Source organism: Calonectris borealis, chromosome 4, assembly GCF_964195595.1.
Source record: "Calonectris borealis chromosome 4, bCalBor7.hap1.2, whole genome shotgun sequence".
Taxonomy (NCBI): Eukaryota; Metazoa; Chordata; class Aves; order Procellariiformes; family Procellariidae; genus Calonectris; species Calonectris borealis.
In genome coordinates, this window is record NC_134315.1 from 47,457,609 (window position 1) to 47,477,447 (window position 19,839).

The 19,839-nt window shown below is 38.7% G+C and overlaps 1 protein-coding gene across 1 annotated transcript; it reads right to left on the bottom strand.

Annotated features, from left to right (window-relative positions):
• Nucleotides 1-2,821: 2,821 nt before the first annotated feature.
• Nucleotides 2,822-19,455, bottom strand: TMEM144 (transmembrane protein 144). Its single transcript, XM_075149428.1, has 13 exons — nt 19,385-19,455; nt 16,820-16,905; nt 15,454-15,650; nt 14,136-14,258; nt 13,640-13,739; nt 13,022-13,102; nt 10,605-10,686; nt 9,361-9,434; nt 8,338-8,456; nt 6,879-6,998; nt 6,327-6,424; nt 4,287-4,340; nt 2,822-3,166 (listed from the first exon to the last, which is right to left on the bottom strand). Exons 3-13 carry the CDS (start codon nt 15,590-15,592, stop codon nt 3,083-3,085), a joined length of 1,074 nt encoding a protein of 357 aa, XP_075005529.1. The 5' UTR covers nt 15,593-15,650; nt 16,820-16,905; nt 19,385-19,455; the 3' UTR covers nt 2,822-3,082.
• Nucleotides 19,456-19,839: the final 384 nt, after the last annotated feature.

A 19,839-nucleotide genomic window follows, 5' to 3' on the forward strand; every position in this document is an offset into this window, starting at 1 on the left:
GATACGCCTAACCTTGTAACATCTTCACACAGCTTCATCTGCTCCCCGGTTCCTTTTCCCCCCCCAGAGCTTTGCTGTGCTAAAAAAAGGCGTCTTTGATTTTCTGATGCTTAGCTCAGTTTTTAATCATGCCATTCATTCCTGTGTCTCTTGATTCTCTGACCTTTGTTTCTGCTTGCTCCTGTTCTCCCTTGAAGGTGCTCTACGGCCTGACTTTGGGGCCTGAGAGAGCTGGTGGGCATTATGGGTCTTACACACTCCTTAAAAGCCAGTTCTACCCTGGAAGCAGCAGCGTGAACAGGCTAGTTCGCTGTCCAAGCCCATGCCGACATGGTTCTCCTCCCCGAGAGTTCTGGCTGAACATTTTCCAACCGTTTGTCCAGCCTGAGGCATTAGTAATTCACTTAACATAAACTAGTGAAGAGTATACCTTATTGAATAGCGTAGACTGTACTTGCAGACGTTAACCAAATGCGGAAGGTGACCTACAGGTAGTAGTAAACTAAACAGCTGATCCTTCTTGAGCAGTTGCATTCATACATCAAAGTGGACTGGTGCTGTAATCTTTATAAATATTGTATTGCATTGTAATTATTTTAGCGAAATAGTGAGTTACACCACTAGTATTTTTGTCAGTAACGGTGTGGAAATAAGAGATAATCTGCCACTATTCAGCAATGACATCATAAACTGAAGCACACAGCACCCTTGTTCCTTCAGTCGTACTTGAACAGATTACAGTCAGTGTTAACACAACTGTGAGCACTGACATAGGAATAAGAACTAATACTGTCTGGGAAAGAACTGACATACTGAAGCATATCTGTAAAGTGGAGGAGCCTAAGAACACCATATTTCAGTTTTGCCAATTCTTTGTTTATCAGCAATTTTCTGGCATGGGGTATATTCCAGGAATATAGCAGTTCTTGTGATCTTTAAGAAGGGAAACATCCAGGGAAATTATAAATGTCCAATTTAATTCAAGTTATTTCAAAAATATGTGAACCAATTACTCTTCCTTGTCTGAGTCAATATAGTAATGGCTAGGTAAGTAACAATCAAGGATCTGCCAAGAAGAAATTGTGTCTGACCGGGATATTAGAAAGAAAACTGACCTGTTTTCCTTCCAGTATCAGGTATTAGGGTGGGACAAATCATGTATCTTGACTTGAACAACTGTATCAGATGTTACATAAAAGCTGGGAGAATGCAGTCTAAATAAACCCACTGTAAGACAGAGGGAAATTGTACTCAAAAGAGTAATCAATTGTTCCCTGCCAGAGTGAAAAGAAGTATTAGATTCCAAAAAGTAAGTAAAGGCCAGTATCGTACAGCATTTTCATAAGTGATTTACAATAATTAGAGAGTATGTTTATTAAATTTGCAGATGACATCTAGCTGGAAAATGCTGCCAGTTTGTGGGAGGACAGGGTTAACATACAGAGCAAAATCAGAGAAATACCTTAAGGGGGAAAAAAACCTGTTAGACACTTGTATAGATATCAACAATATGGGACAGGGAAAAAGCAGGCTAAGTAACAGTTCTTAGATCAAATCTGATAAATAGTAGACAAAGAAGGGTGGAACGGAGAAAGGAGAAATTATGATTGCAATCTGAACACGTTGACAATATCAAGCCGCGATGGCAAAAATGTCACAATATGAAGTGTAACCATGAACAGAGCTTGTAAATTGGATGAAAAAAAAAAAATCCTACTGCTGCTTTTCTTGGTTTTTGTAAGACTGTATTCCGACTGCCATGTCTAGTTTTAATAGACATATCTAGTCCACTTAGTGAGAGTTCAGGAAAGAGTGAGAAAAATTATGAGCACAGTACAAGCAAGGGAAGACTGCAGGAGCTGGGGTTGTCTAATATACCGAGGAAAAGACTAAGGGGATGTTCAGGCAACATGCTTTGCTCATGTAAAGGTTAACTGCCATGAGTAAGAAAATAAACAGTTCGCCACAGTAGTGGTGGTCATGGAACAGTGGACGTAACATTCGTCATAGGGAATTTCCTTTGGATATTAAGGCTTTCTAGCAGGACAGATAGGTAGAAGCTGGTTAGCTTGCCCCAAAAATGTTGTGAAACCTACTACTTTTATTTTTTTTAAAGAAACAAATTAGACAATAACTGTCAGAAGTGATTTACAAATAGATGACCTTGCTTTGGGTAGAACAATGATTGGGTAGTTTTAGCATGATGCTTCAACGTAATAAATACTACCATACATAATTTTTAAGATTTGAATATGCTACATAGAAAAGAAAAGTAAGCATTCAGAAAATGCCCAAAGTTATTTGGAAACGAACTTTGAACCACATACTTAGCTCATATTGCAACACCACAAGTTACATGTTTACTTGCAAAGTTCCATACAACTGAAATGAAAAAACCCAAACTTCCCCAACTATTCATATCCTGGTCATGATTTCTACATAATGTTCTTGCAACTAAACAGTTTAGCAGAAAACACAAGTAATTTATTTTACAGGGCCTTTTTTTTTTTTCTGTATTTCCTTCAAAATTCTGAAGTGATTGGAAGATAAAGTTTTTATGTAAACTGATGACTTCAAAGAATAATGCTTCTAAATAAAAAAATGCTTCACATCTTCATGTGTATCAGTTCCATAAAGAATATTCCAAGACATTTTACATTCAAGTCAGTAAGACAGAATGGTATAATAAAAAAATCAGCTTGCAAATACATACAGTATTACAGACTAAGAATTAAAGTCCATTTATGCACCATCACGACAGTGAACTGCAATTTATGATGACATGAAGTTCAGTACCTGAACCAGGGAAAAAAAAAATTAGTAACGATAAAATCATTTAGCTTTATTTAATAAAATCCTTTGATATTCTTACTGTTCCAAGAAATGCAGAAACAAACATTTCCAGATTTTCCTTCATCCCAAATGGGAACATTTAGCAAAGGTTTTCTTTTTCACTTGCCTGAAGCAAGTTAGGGTAAATGCTGGACATACATTTTGAAAATTATTATGTATTGCGATATACCAATATTGTCTTTCTGATTATATTAAACAGCAGCACCATCTACTGGTCCAGAAGATCCTTTCAAACTTTAGAAAAAGCTGTGGAGAGTGATCCAGCCAAAATGATGCAAAATGCTACCGAGAGTAACGCGTAGTTTTTCAGTCCCTGGATAGCCAAAGGGAGAGAAAAAGAAAAATATCATGTTGTCATTCACACACACACAAAAAAAAAGTACAATAAAATAACTAGGGTTTCATTTTATGACAAAATTAATAAATCCGTTACATGAAATGGTAAATTTTATACCATTTTATTTCATTTAACGTTTGTAACAATTTGCTGTTCAAAAATTTTAATACAAGTAATCTATGATGCCATACACTTCGTAAAATATTCACAAAATTAATTCAGCAATTTTAAAAGTATTTTTAAAGGCATTTGTCTATTTTCAGATTATTTTTAAGCAGTAAGCACTTATGCAGAGACTATTCTAAAATGTATCAAAAGAATGAAAGATTTGGTGGGTCACAAAGGTTTGGATAACGAACATGATGGTCTTTATTAACCTGCGGTGAGAGAGAGAGAGAGAGAACTTCCAGGTCCTGAACCAAGGATGCCTAACGCATTTTATACAGTCACCAAAAATATTGGGAAAGATTATCTCCAATGGCAAATTAGGTACCTATGGATCCTGTACAGATTAGCTAAGGGAACCTGAGGATTACACTGCTAGCACTCAATGCTTCAAATTCCACTACAAAAATAATTTCTGCCATATATGTTAACATGCAGTAGAGTAAATTAGCCTATTCTAGGCAATCACTGCCACATCAGTTTAGGAATCTCTACGTTATACTGTAATTAGCAAGGCCAACTAACCTCTGTCTCATTTTTTGGTCCTTTGGTGAATCTGACTCTAAAAGTCTAATCTACTTGTCCATGTGATTATTAGGACAACGTTCCCTTGCCCCCACTGAAAGAACTGGCTCAAATAAAGACTCTTTTCAGGCTGTGCTTGGCATCCTGCCTCCTGGCCCTGCTACAGTCTTCATTTACTCCCACTGCTGCTCATACAGTTATGGAATTCAAATCTTCATTCCTGTAAAAATTGTTCACAGTTCTTCATCTTTCTTGGAAAACTTAGTATTGCATGATATGACTTTCAGTTTCATAATGCAATACTTGTAAGGAGGAGAAATCTAAAAATACAGCTGTATACCAAGTCATGCTGTTCCTAGAGCCAGAGACAAGTGAGAGATACTAGGTAAGAGACCAGTGAGATTACCTTGATTTCTTTAAATACAAGGACTCCCCACATTGCAGCAACAAGGCCAGGACCCTAAAGAATAAGATTCATTTGTACATTACAACATTTCATTAAAATGTGCTGCCTTCTCATTATTGTTCTCAGGGTGGTTGAATTTTGTCTGGATAACAAATTTAGGCCTTTCCATTCTGTATAATTACAGCACTCATGGCAAAAGCATAAACATCACTGAAATCTTTATGAAGTCAGACACAATAAAATCTTCAAGACGGGCGAAAGAGGCAAAAGACTTTTTTTCAGAGAAGGCACAATTTATTTCTAATTTACACTGCGGAGTCTGCACTGGCTGTTGTACGTTCTTTTAGTAGGCTCCAAACAATATGTCTCACTTTAGTCCAAACTACAGTCCACAATGTTACCACATTTCAGAGGACTCAGGTTTATTGGCATCTACCACAGATATTCCTAACATCTCCTTTATTAGCATGACTAACTAGTTGCAGAAAGTTTGATTTTATCACTAAGTATGATATCAAGAGACAGGAACATAAAAGCAAAGCCAGCCAGATAAGACAGGTCAGGAAAACTACTGATTATCTGTGATGTTGTCATACAGATTTCCTAGCTAACAGCAAACAGTGATACACAACGATAATTTCCAGGCACTCCTGGTAATAGAGTTTTTCCCTGTGGGAGCAGCGATCTGAATTTTCATGACTGATGAGAAAATATTATCTGATATGAAGTGAAAATTGGCTCTGTTAATGTTTCCCATTAGAGCTGCTCTCAGAAACACTTGACAGATGTTTGGACAGTGATCCCCCTCTCTCCATCTTCAGTACCACTAATAAGACAGATTTAGGCCAGCAGGAAACAGTGTCTCATGCTGAATGTATTTGTGGGTGGTGTTTCCTAGCAAAATTGCCAACTATTATTTGAATAATAGCTAAGGTGTTATTTCACTTTCGAGGTAACATATGCTGCGAGAGGAATGCATTTTAAAAATGAAACAAATTGTTAAAGGGATGTGATGAATAGCTGTCTGAAATTCTCTCGAGGATGAATTAAAGCAGCAGTTGCAAACCTGTGGTCCAAATAGGCAGTTTCTCATCAGTGCTGTCCTTAAATTTTTCATTTCGTCATTTTATATCCTTGCCCTTTAGGTATACTGATAACTGAGTTACTAAAGCTGCTTTCCATTAATCCTTCAATTTCTAATTACAATGATCCCAAGTCTTTTTTTTCATTGCATACCGCAGAGTTTATTCTGATTTACTGCATCTTGAGGCAAAGCTTAATCCTTATTAATGTTGTTTCATTAGTTTGCTTCCAAAATACCATTGTTCAGGAAAACTTTGGTTTTGATATTTATGAACTCTCATTTGCCAGAATTTATCCACCTTTGCAGCACCATCTAGTAGATTGGCAAGAGAGTAAAGCAAAGTTTATTTTTACCTAGTGATGGAATTTATGCAGCTTCTGGAAATTAACAGTGCTTTAAAGGTACAGTATCATAAATGGGAATAAAAGACAAAACAGGCCAACCTATTTTTCCCTCATTTGCATAAGAACATTATTTTCAGCAATAGATAATCTGTTCTGTGTGTTCAAGAACTGTAGAAAGAAAAAATACCTGACTTAACTAAGCAAAATGACTGCTAAAGGATAAAAATCACAAATGAAAACATCCAGAACAAAATGTACTTGCTGGGATGAAAGCATAAAATGTTTCTTCTTTTAATCACTTAAGTTTATTATTTAATATATATTTGATATAGCTCTGGCTACGGAGCTTTGGCTTTTACGTAACCTAAAGACCCACACTTTCAATTCCTCTGTTTTTTTTGTGCTTGGCGTTCACCAAGATGGTGCTTGTCACAGTCATGTACGTTCCTAAAAAACCAAAGGCTAGCACAGACAAGCAGAAAAACAGGCAATGTATACTCTTGATTAAAATGCTCTAGACACGTCATAATTTCAACTTAATTCCACAAATCCGGGGGAAAAAAACCCTTCACTTTTAATTCTAGTCACTGATTTTATTTTTTATATACTTACCGCAGTAATTATTGGAAAACTGACCACAGCACTGAGATAGTGATTGGCTATGAACCAGCAGCAATTGGCTATTGCCCAAAGCAGACCCGAAACAAAACCTAGAAAAATAAATCCCAATCAAAAACATGCACAGCAAGGTACAGACAGCAATTTGTGGAACATTTATATTTATAGCATAATACAGAAACTATGTATTTTAGTATGTTAACTACTTTAACAAGCTGGCTCTGATAATCTAAGCCAAAGCTCAAGGGATAAAATCAGCTACTACCACTGAAGTAGCAAATTAATTAAAGTTCACAATTTTCTGGGCAATGTGCTCTCCGCTCTGGCAGAGTCCGTTTTGAAAATCCACTATATGCAATATCATTTTGTTCTAATTTCAGATTAGAACAAAATTTATCGTTTCCTAACCTTAATTAACATAATAGGTGCGATCTTTCAAAAGAGACAAAAAGTCAAATGAAGAGACTTGAAAGGCTAACTACAATTCCAACAAATAGCTTGAACTTATCACTGCCAAACAGTCAGAAGTAGTAAAACCAGTCATACCTGGCAATATGGCTTGGGGATAAACGTTAGGTTTATTTTTCCTGACTACACAGTAGATCAAAAAGTAGATGGTACTTGTAAGAAATATTCCACTGAAGTGTGCAAAAACATAATCTAAATCTGAAAGTGAAATTATAAAATTATATTAGTTCAAAACATCAGTTACTAATTTTAACTAAATTTATTTCACTGATAGCATTCACATAGACAAAAACACATAAGGTACTACTGCTAACAACTCAAATTCAATTGTGATTGTGAAGAATAAAGCTGCCAGTCTGACTGTGGATGGATTTGGTCAATCACACATATATTAAACATGAATTAATAGCTGCATTGACCCTAGGATTTATCACAAGCTTCTGTGCGTTTCTGCGAGTTGTCATTTTCAGAACTCTATTAGTCAAACTACTGAATTAATTTAAGAACTTAAGAAAATCCTCAGGTGAGGCTACAAAACTGGGGTGGGGATTTTGCATAATTACATCCCCTCCTCACCATCTACATTTGTATTCCTGTATATAGCCTTGTTTCTTCTCTGTACATTTAAGGGCAAGACAACTGCACATACTGTGTAGCTAAATATGGCACAGTTTTGTCCTTTTTTTATCTTGAGGAATGTATCACAATTTTGATCACTATAATCATTAACAATAATAAATCCTTTATAGACTTGGTATGCGCTGAAGAGAATCTTTCCCATATGGTAAAGCAAAAACATGTAGCAAGGTGATCTCTGTCGCCTTGGAGTTGTAAATCCTCAACACGAAAGGCAGCTACAGTAATGATAACACCTGTTTTGTCTAGATGGGGAATATCTAAGTTGCAGTATTCAAGAGAAATTGTATGTGACATAACAAACAATTTTTTAATGGCAACATTATGCGGTCTCAGCAATATGTTGCTTTTAAGCTGCTGCTGGTATTACCTGATAGACTATACACTAAATCTTAAGGAAAATGTTTCTGGGGAAATGTTGTTTGAAACTCGTGATTAGGCTTATGTTAAAAGCTTTCCATTTCAAAGACTACAAGGTTTTAATTACTTAAGTTGTTATATATCTCTCCTGCCCACCAATTACGATCAAGCTTCTCCTCTTCCTTTAATGGTGTACTAATTAGGTAATTGGTACAGCTTGTGCCCTTGTTTACTTCATGTTCCTGGCATATGAGCTTTGTATTTTGAGAATGCTAGCTATGTTTCAGAAGGCATTAAATACTATGAGTTAAGTATGGTATCCTCTGGGCTGTTTCTCACTGTTCTTTTAATGGTGTAATTCACCTCTGGGAAAAAGGGAGTACTAGTACTATGATTACGACAACATATAACATAGTGCAGAACCGGTAAGTTGTCATGGTATGTTTCCAGGCTTATCAAGAATTTCACTCTATGCCTTTACGAAAGCAGTAGACCACAATACACTGATGAAAGAAAGTAGAAGTAACCTATTAGCCTTTACCAAATTGACTTGCTCCTGTGTATATAGTTTCATTTCTTCTTCCATGGTCCTTGATGTAAAGTACTGGTACAAAACTGGAACCGTAGAGTATTCCAGCTACTACAGCCAGGCTACATCCTCTTTAAAAACAGCAAAAATCAAAGAAAATAGCCTAGTGTTAGTTAGGGAAGTAGACAATACACTTAAGTCCAGTATTGCAGTTAAAGACTGCGTATCATATGAAAATTGCTAGAAACACCATAAAAATAATACATTTTAGCACATTTTTATTTTCTAGTGTAGAAATGGTTCAATGTAGTAACTTAGTTTTCCTATATTTTGTGGCCATGTAGCACAGACAATTCCTGCCCAAAGAGCCTGCCAGTCTAGATTAATGACAAGAGAAATCAACTAACCAGAATTTCCTAAAAGCAGAGCTAGGAGAAAACCAACAAAAATATAGTTAAAATGCTCCCACCGTCAGCTTCACTGTTGCAGTCTATATATTCTTTATAACTATTCCCAGGTTCATTGCCTTCATGGTCCCCTTCTCCGCCTCCAGATCATTGTGTTCTTTGCTGTCTCCACTCCCCACGGTAGTCCCTTGCTAGCTGCTGCTTCCAGCTTGGAGCACTTCTGCTGTCTCCGTACCACACTGCCATGCCTTCTCCAGATGTATTCACTTGGAAACCACACTTGGAAGCACGTTATTAGCACAGGCTCCTTCTGTGCTGGAGTGTTAATCAACCAGGTGGTAAAAAACAGCTCTGTAATTAGTTGCTATTGCTACTTACTTTGCAAATGTTGTTCTTTTGTACTACTAGTAGTAACTAATACTTGATAAAGTAAACAGTGTGAAGGAAAAAATGTAATAAATTGAGCAGCTATTCATATATAGATATGCACATTAGACTAGTACTGTAAAAACTGTTAGTGCATGACTGCTAGGAAAACCACAGGACACAAATTCTGTTCTTCCTCTGTGTTCAACTACTTTCTCTGGCTACTTGGCTTGCACCAGTAAAAGAACTGTTAATAACTTACATGAGTCTTTTTTTTGCTGGAGAAAGTCTGTTCACCCATGAGTCATCAGAGGTATCTTCAGAAACATTAATAGACTGCAAAAACCCAAGAGTTTTCACTCAGATTTGTTTGGCTTTTTTTTTTCTTTTGTAACTCAAACATTGTATTAAACAGAACAGTTTTGGTCTAAGAAAATAAAATGAAAATGGAAGGAGAAGCAATAGGAATTTACAGAAATACTCTGAAGAAAGGAGAAATATACTTTTTTTTAAATAACAAAACAATAATTAGATCTACCTACTTTGAAGTTTACGAGTTTGGATATGGATTTTGGGTTTACTACATAATAGAGCACTCGCTAGCATTTTTTTTACATCTGCATGCAGGCAGATCTGACTTTCAAAACTCGTCCTTCTTTAAATTTGATGAATGATTTAATCTATAGATTTTATTTATGATGTTTTTGCCTTCTGTTGACAGCTCTGGTGTTACTATCAGAATATTAGGACTATTTGCAAACAGGGAAATTAACACTCCTGTCTGCAGCATAAAGAAATTGCAACATCCCTTTATTGTAATCCTGCAACCAGATTGTCTTCTGTGATTTGCAATGGTAGACTGGAACCTCTAGTGAGCATTGAGCATAGCTCTGAGGGGCTCTCTGTTCAGGTAGCAATTGAGTTTTGACGCATCACTGACCTATAAGAGTAAGGTACAATGGTAGTAGGAGCCTACTGTTCTCTAGCTTTTTTTGCATGCTTTGGGCTCCCGAAGGAGCGACAGCCAGTCTGGCACCCCTCCTTGGCCTCCACCTGTGCCACAGCTGATGCTGAGAATCAGCAACTCTTGACAGTCTTCTGGCTGAGTAAGGTGGCAAAAATCTGGTGGATAAAAGTTATACACCCTGTTGCCTTTCATCTGAGCACCCTCCTAGTTTTATAGTTAAGTTTTAATTAAAATTGCTTCCTCTTCTCCGATAGGAAAGTAATACACTGTCTTTTATATAACCTCTGTCATAATGAAAAAGGACTTCTACGGCATTTAAAGCTGACAACAGAGAAAGAACACTTGGGAAAATCTTTTCTGTTGCTCACATTCAACTGGATATACAAGATCCACAAATTAAATACAATCAATGTATATTTATGTAGTTTTATGTAGTCTACCACAAATCCTAGCAAATCTGGTTAACATTAAGCAAATTTTTTGGTTTTAAATGGATATGTACTTTCACTGTTGTAAAATAACAACTGTAGAATACTTACACTTTCTCTCAGTAAAGGCGTACTTTCTAATGAAGCTGAAGAACTCTGAACTTCAGTTTTTATAAAAAGAAATATGACAGCACTCAGAAGAGAAAAATACACCAATAAATACCATATCAGCTCATAAGGACATAACATTTAGCATCCAGAGACAAAAGCTATATTTGGAGGCATATTACTTTATTTTCATTATTGCCCTAGAGTCACTTCAATATATTTTAAAAATGCAATTGCTTTTAACAGTCTTAACAAACAACTTGAGTGAAAGTAAGTAAATAAATTAGTCTTTTTATAGATTCTCTCATTTTATAGATCTCTCTTCTACCTAATGGGATTGAAATGTCTCCTTTTTACAGTGTGTAGTTACAGCCACATGCTAACAACTGTTGCTTCAGTTAACAGTGCCCTTTTGCACTAAACCACACATACAATGGAACACCTGCAGGAAAATTCTATGGAACAACTTAAACCGGTAGAGAATTGGCTCTGTGCTCAAGCAAAAATGTTAGGTTTTAGCCTTCTATCATAGGAAGTCGTGAAGACCTTATTGCTCTCTACAGCTACCTGCAAGGAGATTGTAGCGAGGTGGGTGTTGGTCTCTTCTCCCAAGTAACTAGTGACAGGACAGGAGGAAATGGCCTCAAGTTGCCCCAGTGGAGGTTTAGATTGGACATTAGGACAAATTTCTTCACCAAAAGGGTTGTCAAGCATGGGGACAGGCTGCCCAGGGAAGTGGTTGAGTCACCATCCCTGGAGGTATTTAAAAGACATGTAGATGTGGTGCTTAGGGACATGGTTTAGTGGTGGACTTGGCAGTGGTTAGACTTGATGATCTTGAAGGTCTTTTCCAACCTCAACGATTCCATGATTCCACCTGTGTGTGAGGGAATACTGTTCCTACAGGGCCTCATACATATGTGGAAGGAGAACGAGTATTGCTCAGTGGTGCTCCGGTGCACTAAGTGAATAAAATGAGTAAGAAAGGGTAACATTACTACTTGTATGCCCAGCTCCAGTAAATCAGGTAAATACGTGTAATCAGAACTGGCAGGATCTGTTTTTTATTTTTATGCAAGATATTTTAATGATTTAGGAATTCCTTCTCATAACTTCTCATGTAAACTAAATGTCTCTATTTGAAGAGTGATTCATCTCCTGCCGAAGGAATAAGGATAGATATAAAAGGATGTCAGCTTCCTCCAGAGGGACCAGACAATGTACAGGTATGCACAGGTATGCACAGGTTCCATACAGGAGGCTAAAATGAAATACATGCTTCTGAGCTCTGCAGAGCAACACACACAGGCTTTGTGCAGCTTGCCAGGAAAACATGTTTGGTCAGGATCTTTTTCCCTGTTGATCATTTCTCCATGATATCTCAAAAACAGGCAGGAAGCAGGTGGTGAGCTGAATGAATTCACCAGGCAGGAACACCAGTACTGCCACTATTTTGCGAGTACATCACAAAATCACGTGCTACATGTAACGGCAATGGGTAAAAAGCTGCAGAATCTTAGGAAAGAGGAAGAGCGGAAGCAAAATTCATGAATCTAAGGCAGCAGCTCTCTCCTAGCAATCAAGAATGGCTCTGTCATCTCCATGTTCTTAACACCCTTCTTTCCTAAAGGCATTATGTGCATCTGCTGTTTAGCACGCTTATGGCAAACGTACTGCCCTTGGGATTTAGGGCCACTGTTATGTTCCTAGGAAGACCCTCCTGGCCACCCAGTTGGAAAGCAAGAACACTGCTACGCAGCGAAGACCCTCCTTCCTCTGTGTTTGGACCAAAATGTGCACTCATACAAATAATAAACAAAAAATAAGAGTAGAAGTCCTTCTGAAGATCCCAAAGGAAGCCACTGCTTGGGAGTTGTTCTAAGCGTGGCTGAAGAATTACAAGACAGGGAGCTATTAAGGACAAGAGATAATGCAAAGCCTCTGGCTCTTCATGGACCCCGAAGGATCTGGGAAGGGGTCCTGTGGCATATTCTACAGTTAAGAGGAAGGATTTGTACCCCTGACCGAGTGAAGTCAGACTGGAAATCTCACAGAGGTTTTCTCACCAAGATTCTTCTAGTCAGTTTCTCCTCTCTCACAAAATTTGGGAAAGTGAACCATTTGAATAACCTAGCTAGGGAGACAATCAGTGCATCACTGCTTTGCCTTGAACATGCCTACCAGCATAATAATATATTTCTGTGTTTATGAATAACCATTTCACCACTGTACTGGATATCATGTATATTTCTATTCCGAAATACAACACTGACCAGCTAGGTATGGATAGCTCATGAATTCTGCAGTAAATCAATTTGCAAAAAATACTTCAATACATTTGCCCTCTAGTTAAATTGTCCCTGTGGTTATTAAATATATACTTTACATTACAGAAATTTATTATAAGAATAAATTTTTACCTTAATAGTGAAAGTCCAGCTCCACAATAATTTAAGATTGGTCTTGACACCTCTTCTGGGTCAATTCCAAACCAACCAAACCTGGAATATTTAACCAGTTTCACTTAGTTGCGCTGACTGCATACAAATAGTTAAATTATAACCCAGTCTTGGAAATCTTTACTCATGTAAATAATTCTGCTTAAGTTTATATTTGCAATATTGGATCGGTGCTTCAGTTGGCTTGCACTGTGTCTACTTTACAAAAATCATCTTTAAACTAATTGAATTGATTTTTTTTAATTTGGGTATTTAAAAATTGAAGTTAATATAAATTATTTTATCAGCCCATGCTGCAGAAGAAAAAAAATACAAACAGTGAACTAGTTTTACATTAAGAAATACATTATTTATTCACTCAATTATGTTAGTGAACATCACTGGGCATTCTTCTTCCCATTGAGACAGAGGAAACACAAAAAGATAAAATAATTAACCTGAGTACTTTCCACTGAGAGGGAAAAAGATCTTATATATATCTGATAAATCCTCTTTATAGGTGATAGTGTTTTCACTGCAGTTATTAATGAAGAATTAGCAACATTAATTATGTATGACTTAAGACTTAAACATACTCACCTGGAACTCGCCCAACCTGTCAGCAAATTAAAAGAAGCCCATATCAAAAGACCAAGAGCTAAGCCAATAGTTTTAACAATAGGGACAACTGTAACATTGCCTGAAATACAAAAAACAAAATTAAAATCAGGTAAAAAGTAGACTGTGAACTTGTATATTTTTGTTTTAGATTCTGTGACTGTTCAGAAGGCAAAGAAATTCATGCAACTACAAGGTGGTAGAAAATAGTGTTTTTTAAAAATAAGTACATTAAACATGGACTTTTCCTCAATACCATTTTTAAAGTTATTTTTGGTGTGAATTTGCTGCTTATAAAATAAGCATAATAAAATAATATTTGCTATAAGGGTAAAGCTCCATTAATACCAAGAATTTAAAAAGCCAAATAACTACCAAATAACTACTACCTTACGTATGGAAAAGTTTTTATCACTGTTTTTTTATGATGAGTTAGGATTACTTTGTGTTTCAAGAAATAGAATTTCTTTATCCTTACCTGTAGCCCACACGAAACCCCCTACCATAGCCAGAGGCCAAAACCGGGGGCAATTCTGGATTAAATTGACCACTAAAGAAACTATCCATATAGAGGCACAGAGAATCCATTGGAAGAACATGCCTATGGAAAAATAAAATGCATACAATAGAGAACTTGTAGAATATTGCATGTGTGAATCTCCTAACATACTATGTTTTAAGTAAAATAGTACAGAAAAAATTGAAAGGTGGCTATCTCCTTTGTGAATTTCAGGGAACCATGTTACAATATATTCAAAAGATGTATTTTAGGGTGGGGGTGTTGTAATTCTCTCAACCTTTTCCTTACCATGCATTCTTTATACACAGCTGCAAAAGACACTTTGCTGGACAAAGCTTACACGAGCCCCGATTCTCAAACACATGAAAATTTTGACAGGCTTCTGACAAAGAGGATAGTCAGTTACTGCAAATTTCTCCCACCATCCTGGGGGCAGCTAACATAGTTGACTGCACAGGACAAAACTCCTTCAAAGCTCAGGGCTCAGGCTTTTCCACTAATCCAGGACATTGAGGATGATAAAAACTTTGGACAGATCTCTTCTACCCTTGTAGATTCTCTAAGGATCAACCAGGCATACCAGTTGACTTTATGCCAGCTGAGCTAAGACTTTTGCTTTAAAGTCTAGCCTTGTCTTGTTAGGACCATATTTGGCACAAAGAAGAGAGAGAGGTTATATCCAGCCTGTAATGCCGATACTATTATTGCAGTAACATAGTGGCAGATTTATTAACCTAGGGATCTGGTAATTGACTACGCTTCATATAAACGTGCAAATACGACACGAACCTAGTACAGTAAAGTGAAAAAATTCCAAGTAGGAAATAGAAGCGATTGTTTCCTCTTACCTAGTCACCAGATAGAAGTATTAAAATTTCAATTTTTGATTGTTTTTATGTTAGGTCCACAACTGAAAGGCAATATTCCAAAGTCCAACAACTTTTACAGTATAAATAACACTGTATGTATTTGAGAATCCCCACAAGGGTAGAAGAAAGGACATTTCGCTTTCCATTGTGAAATGCTCATGAAATGCACATCACCATGGTTAAAGTGCACAACACCACATAAGGCTCTTCTAAAGATTTGCCACATCCTAAACCAATACATTATTGCTTCATACCCTAACAAGCAAAGAAAATTAAAACATGCCGTATGGATTAAGGCTGTGATGATATTTATAACTCTAGCTATAGAAACTCTCGTATTTCCTGGTAAAATATTATTCCTATTAGCAAAAATACCAAAACCAACAAAAGAATTTAAATAAGTTTACCATCACCGGTATCAAATTTCTTAACAGGCACAAAGTTTGTCCCAAACAGAAGGACAGCTACTGTGGAAGAGGTAAAGCCAATAGCTAGATCTGTTCCATTGCTGATGTTAAAGGTACTGTAAGCTTTCCTGATGTTCATCTTTGTTCTGAAGGTGCCTCTTTTTGTGGAGTTGTTTTGCTGTGGGTCCTGACAGATTCTGAAATCAGAGTGTGGAATTAAACATGCGGAATATTAAATAATACCAATCTAGTTCAGAAATCTGAAACTTACAGGACCCTACTTATCAATCTCTCAAAAGCTGGAAACAACTGCAAAGTATACTATAGAATCCCATGAAAAGCTGCCATAAAACATGAATGAAGTAACTTAAGAACAGATGCACAAAAAAATCACTGTTGTGTGTTTCATAATCAGCTTCACAGAAAAGATGTGTCTGAAAACATACAACAACGTGAATGTAGAGATGCACTCAGAGGTTATGAGGACTCAAATCTGTGAGGCCTATGGGAAGCCCTGATGCTTTAGGGAGATGCTCTGTCAGAATATTCTTTATTCCTGTAGCAAAATGGGGTCTCACTGCGGTGTGTAAAAAAGCAGGGGTTAGACAAAACCTTAATTGGCAGAAGAAGCTATAGCAATTTGCAGCCCCGCTGCCTAGAAGTCAGGAACAGGCGCAGATTCTATAGATGCCACAGTGGGATCAATCTATGATCATAAGGTAACCATGGGGATTGCTCTAGCTGATACAAAACGCGAATAAAGGCTCATTTTTTCTGTGGGGAACGAAGGGAGAAGCTGCATCTAAGTTTCTTCATTCATTCCACATAACTATAATAAGAAAGGCAAAGATTTATTTTAATCCCATAATACCTCCCTTTTTTTTTTTTAATAGGGAGATTCATCTTGAGGTTACACTCAACAGAAGTACCACATATATACTTTTGATACGGATTATGACTTTGACAGAAAAGGTGGCTCTGAGGACAACTATAGTAACATGATCTTTGCATACATAATCTTAACATCACACTTAAAAGTCTACATATAAGAAAAGTGTTGGAAATTTAACTTCAAATGGCAACAGGATACTTAATATACTGTGAGTATAAAGCAGCATATTTATAGAGATACGCATGCAATTCTGTTGTTGAAGCAATGCTATTTATTCTGAATCAAATGACATCCTAATGCAGTTTGACATTCCCCAGTGTAGGTGGACTAACTACTGCCTGGAAGGAAAAAGCTGAAATAGGATGGTGAAATTTTACCAAGTCTGGTAAGGGGTGCTGTGACTACACTCTCCACACAAAAGGAAGAGCTGAGCTGCTGCATGTTCTTTCATCTTATTTCACCTTCCAGTCTTACCTTCTCTGGAGCCCTTAGGACACAGAGAACTGCATCTGATGAGGTTGTGCTTTCATCTACAGCTTCAGCAGAGCCATCAGTGTCAGCTGAAATTAATTATTTGCATTAGCAGGTGAAAAGTTCAATCCCACAACTAATACAACCATTTACTTTCTGTAATTTTTCCCCTCGAAAGATGTCAGTATATTTTTAACGTGAGTACTTAGGAAAAACACAGATGACATTTAAAAGACACATAGTGAAGGTACAATGGCACAGGTATTTCCATTTGTCTTATTACCTTCTTCTCCTTCACTCTTCATCTTTCCTGCCTACTTAGAGGATAAGCTTCTCCAGTAAGTTTTCACTGTATTTAAGACTCTTCTATAACGTATGTTTTACCTGGGACCTGTAGACACTAAGCAGTGCAAATAACAATGCTGGGATTTCTTCAAAGACTGACTTCACAGGCTAAGAAACACTGTGACACCACAAGAATGGATTAAGATAGATAAAAGACTTACATCAGCTACCTTCATTCCATCAAACTTGACTCACTGAGTGAATAAATTTAATTCATTTAGTGGACAAGTAAGGCACAAGAGCTTGCTTTTGCACAGGAAGAACTTCATGCTGTTAAGGACATAGAAATAAAGCTGATAATGCTGCACCTCTATGAATGCAGGACTCAATACTTCAGCCTTTAAATAAATAAGTCATTATGGAGATGAAATACTAAGAACCTTTCAAATTTAAAGTGGTTTATCAGCCTTTTTGATTTTGTTCATGTACAGAGAAATGTCACTTTATAAACATTTCAGTTTTGTATCTATTAAGAGAAAATCTGTGTGCTGTGAGGCAATATACTCTTCTGCTTGCTTTTTATCTTCCAAAAATCTGTATATTACACACATTGAAAGCTGTTGCACAACTGGAGAACCAGAATCATGACACCAAAAATGGAAAGGAAACACAACTTCCAATTAACCATACAGACTGTTTAAAACTGTAACTTTCCAAGATTTGGGGCACTTGGTCCCCAAATTTGGCTAAATTTCAGACCCAACTTTCAACTCCATTTTAATGCCTTCAAGAGAAAGCTCAACCAGACAAGGCTACTGGAGCTACCTGCTCTAACTTCGATGATGCACTACTTTAAGCAGGGAGTTGAACTAGATGACCTCCAGAGTCAGTAATTTACCTTCCAAGCTAAATTATTCTACGATTGTATGATCCAATGTCAAGAGCAAATAATGAACTGGCACACAGCATTAAGTTGACTATACTTTCTTGCACACGCTTGCACATACTTTGTACTTCAGAGAGTTTCAGAGAGTTCACTAAAAGCCTCTTCTCTTCTCTACAATCCCAAGTATTGCCAGATTGACTTGCAGCATACGTGCCTCCAAAGGTTTATAGCTACAAAATGCCAAACCAGAAGCATTTGCTGCAGCTGCTGAGATGTTAGAACGTAGTGGTTGTATCTAACACTGAAGCAGAGACAACTGAAATTGCTGCTGTTATTAAAGGGTTTTTTTCACTAAGTAGCCTTTACTGAAGGGCATATCGGGCTTCCCAAGCTGCAGAGGAATTATAACGGAATTTTGTTGGCACACATTGCCCTTATCTTACTAACTTCACTGGCTTACCTCACTGGAAGGTTGTGCTCTGTATTTTCACTGTTTCCTCAGAAATATGCCACCATTTTCTTCTTTTGCACAGAGACACAACAAATTATGATGCTCACTTAATGCAACAGCAACACATTGCTACAGTCTCTGCAGACAGGCATGAAATCAAGAAGCCTGCCCTTGAGAGTTTCCATCTCAAGGTAGATCCATGCTGTTGTCAAGATCAGATGGAAACGGTCTGCGCTAACTGAACGGGTAGTTTTAGAGGCTGCATATCACATTGACTGTTTATTTGCATGTTTCTCCTATCACCTATTTGCCATTAAGGGTGGATACTTTCATCCTTATTCTAGGAGACTCCTGTCAGTCCAGAGGTGGCTCAGAGCAATGTCCTCAGGTGACACTGCAACTCCTGACTACCTGCCAGAGAAACGTTTCTTTGCTTCCCTAAGATGAACACCTTTGAAAAAGACGTTCTTCGGGCAACATTTTCAGTAAGCGGTACCACGCAACAAGGGAAAAGGCGCAGCCGAGCCCTCGACATAGGCGGGAGGATGTTGCTTCTGCTGCTGAGGCCAACACGCCCGGGCTTCCGCAGGGCAGGCCCACGCTGCCAGCGGGACTCGGCCCGCAGACGGGGCAGGCCCAGCCTTCGGCCAAAGCCGCCGCTGAAGGAAGCGCCAGCCGGCTGAGCCGGCCAGCTGCTCGGCAAGGCACGCTGAGAGGAAACTTAAGAACCCCCCCTCCGGCCAGACACCCTCCCTTCCCCAGCGCCCTCTCCCCGGCTGACCGCCGCGGCGTGTTTTACGGCGCTCCCCTCCCGCAGCCGGCGGGGCGGGATGCGGCCGGGTCCGCACCGGCGGATCCCTCTGCTGGGCCCTCCGTGCGGCCTCGGCCCTCGCCGCGCCGCCGCTCCCCGCGCCCCTCTGCCCCAGCCCCCGCCGCGCTCACGCACAGGCCTCCCCCGCCGCTCCGGCCTCCCGCCAGGGCCTGCGCCACCCGCTGCACCGCCCCTCGCCTCGGCCCGCCTCCTCCCCATCCGCTGCCCCGGCCGGGAGCGGGGTGGAGGCGAGCGGGCGGAGGCAGAGGCGGGCCGCCGCGCCCCTCTCGCCCGGCTTTCCCCCGCGGAGGCGTCCCCGGGCTGCGGACTGGGGCTGTCGTGGTGGTGGCGGCGGCGGCCTCAGTGGGGCGGAGGGGCTGTTGGCCGGGCGGGGAGAAACGCTAAGAGAAGTCTTAAAAGAGTGATAAAAGCGCCTTTGCCGGACCTCCCCCCCCCCCCCCGGTCTTAAACGGCAGCTGTTGAGACTTCTTTATTTTCTAGTGGAAGGGCACCTGTGTATTTCATAGCCTGTTGCTGTTACCGTACCACCCCCGGAATAACAGGCGCCCTGGCTTTGGCAGCGTGTGCCC

Excerpts from the sequence above, each read along its gene's own strand:
- TMEM144 (XM_075149428.1), bottom strand. The coding sequence starts at position 15,592 with ATGAACATCAGGAAAGCTTACAGTACCTTTAACATCAGCAATGGAACA. Across the intron at positions 8,457-9,360 it reads CCAGCAAAAAAAAGACTCAT|AGGATGTAGCCTGGCTGTAG; the intron begins GTAAGTTATTAA and ends CTGTTTTTAAAG. Across the intron at positions 3,167-4,286 it reads TTGTATTTAAAGAAATCAAG|GGACTGAAAAACTACGCGTT; the intron begins GTAATCTCACTG and ends TTGGCTATCCAG.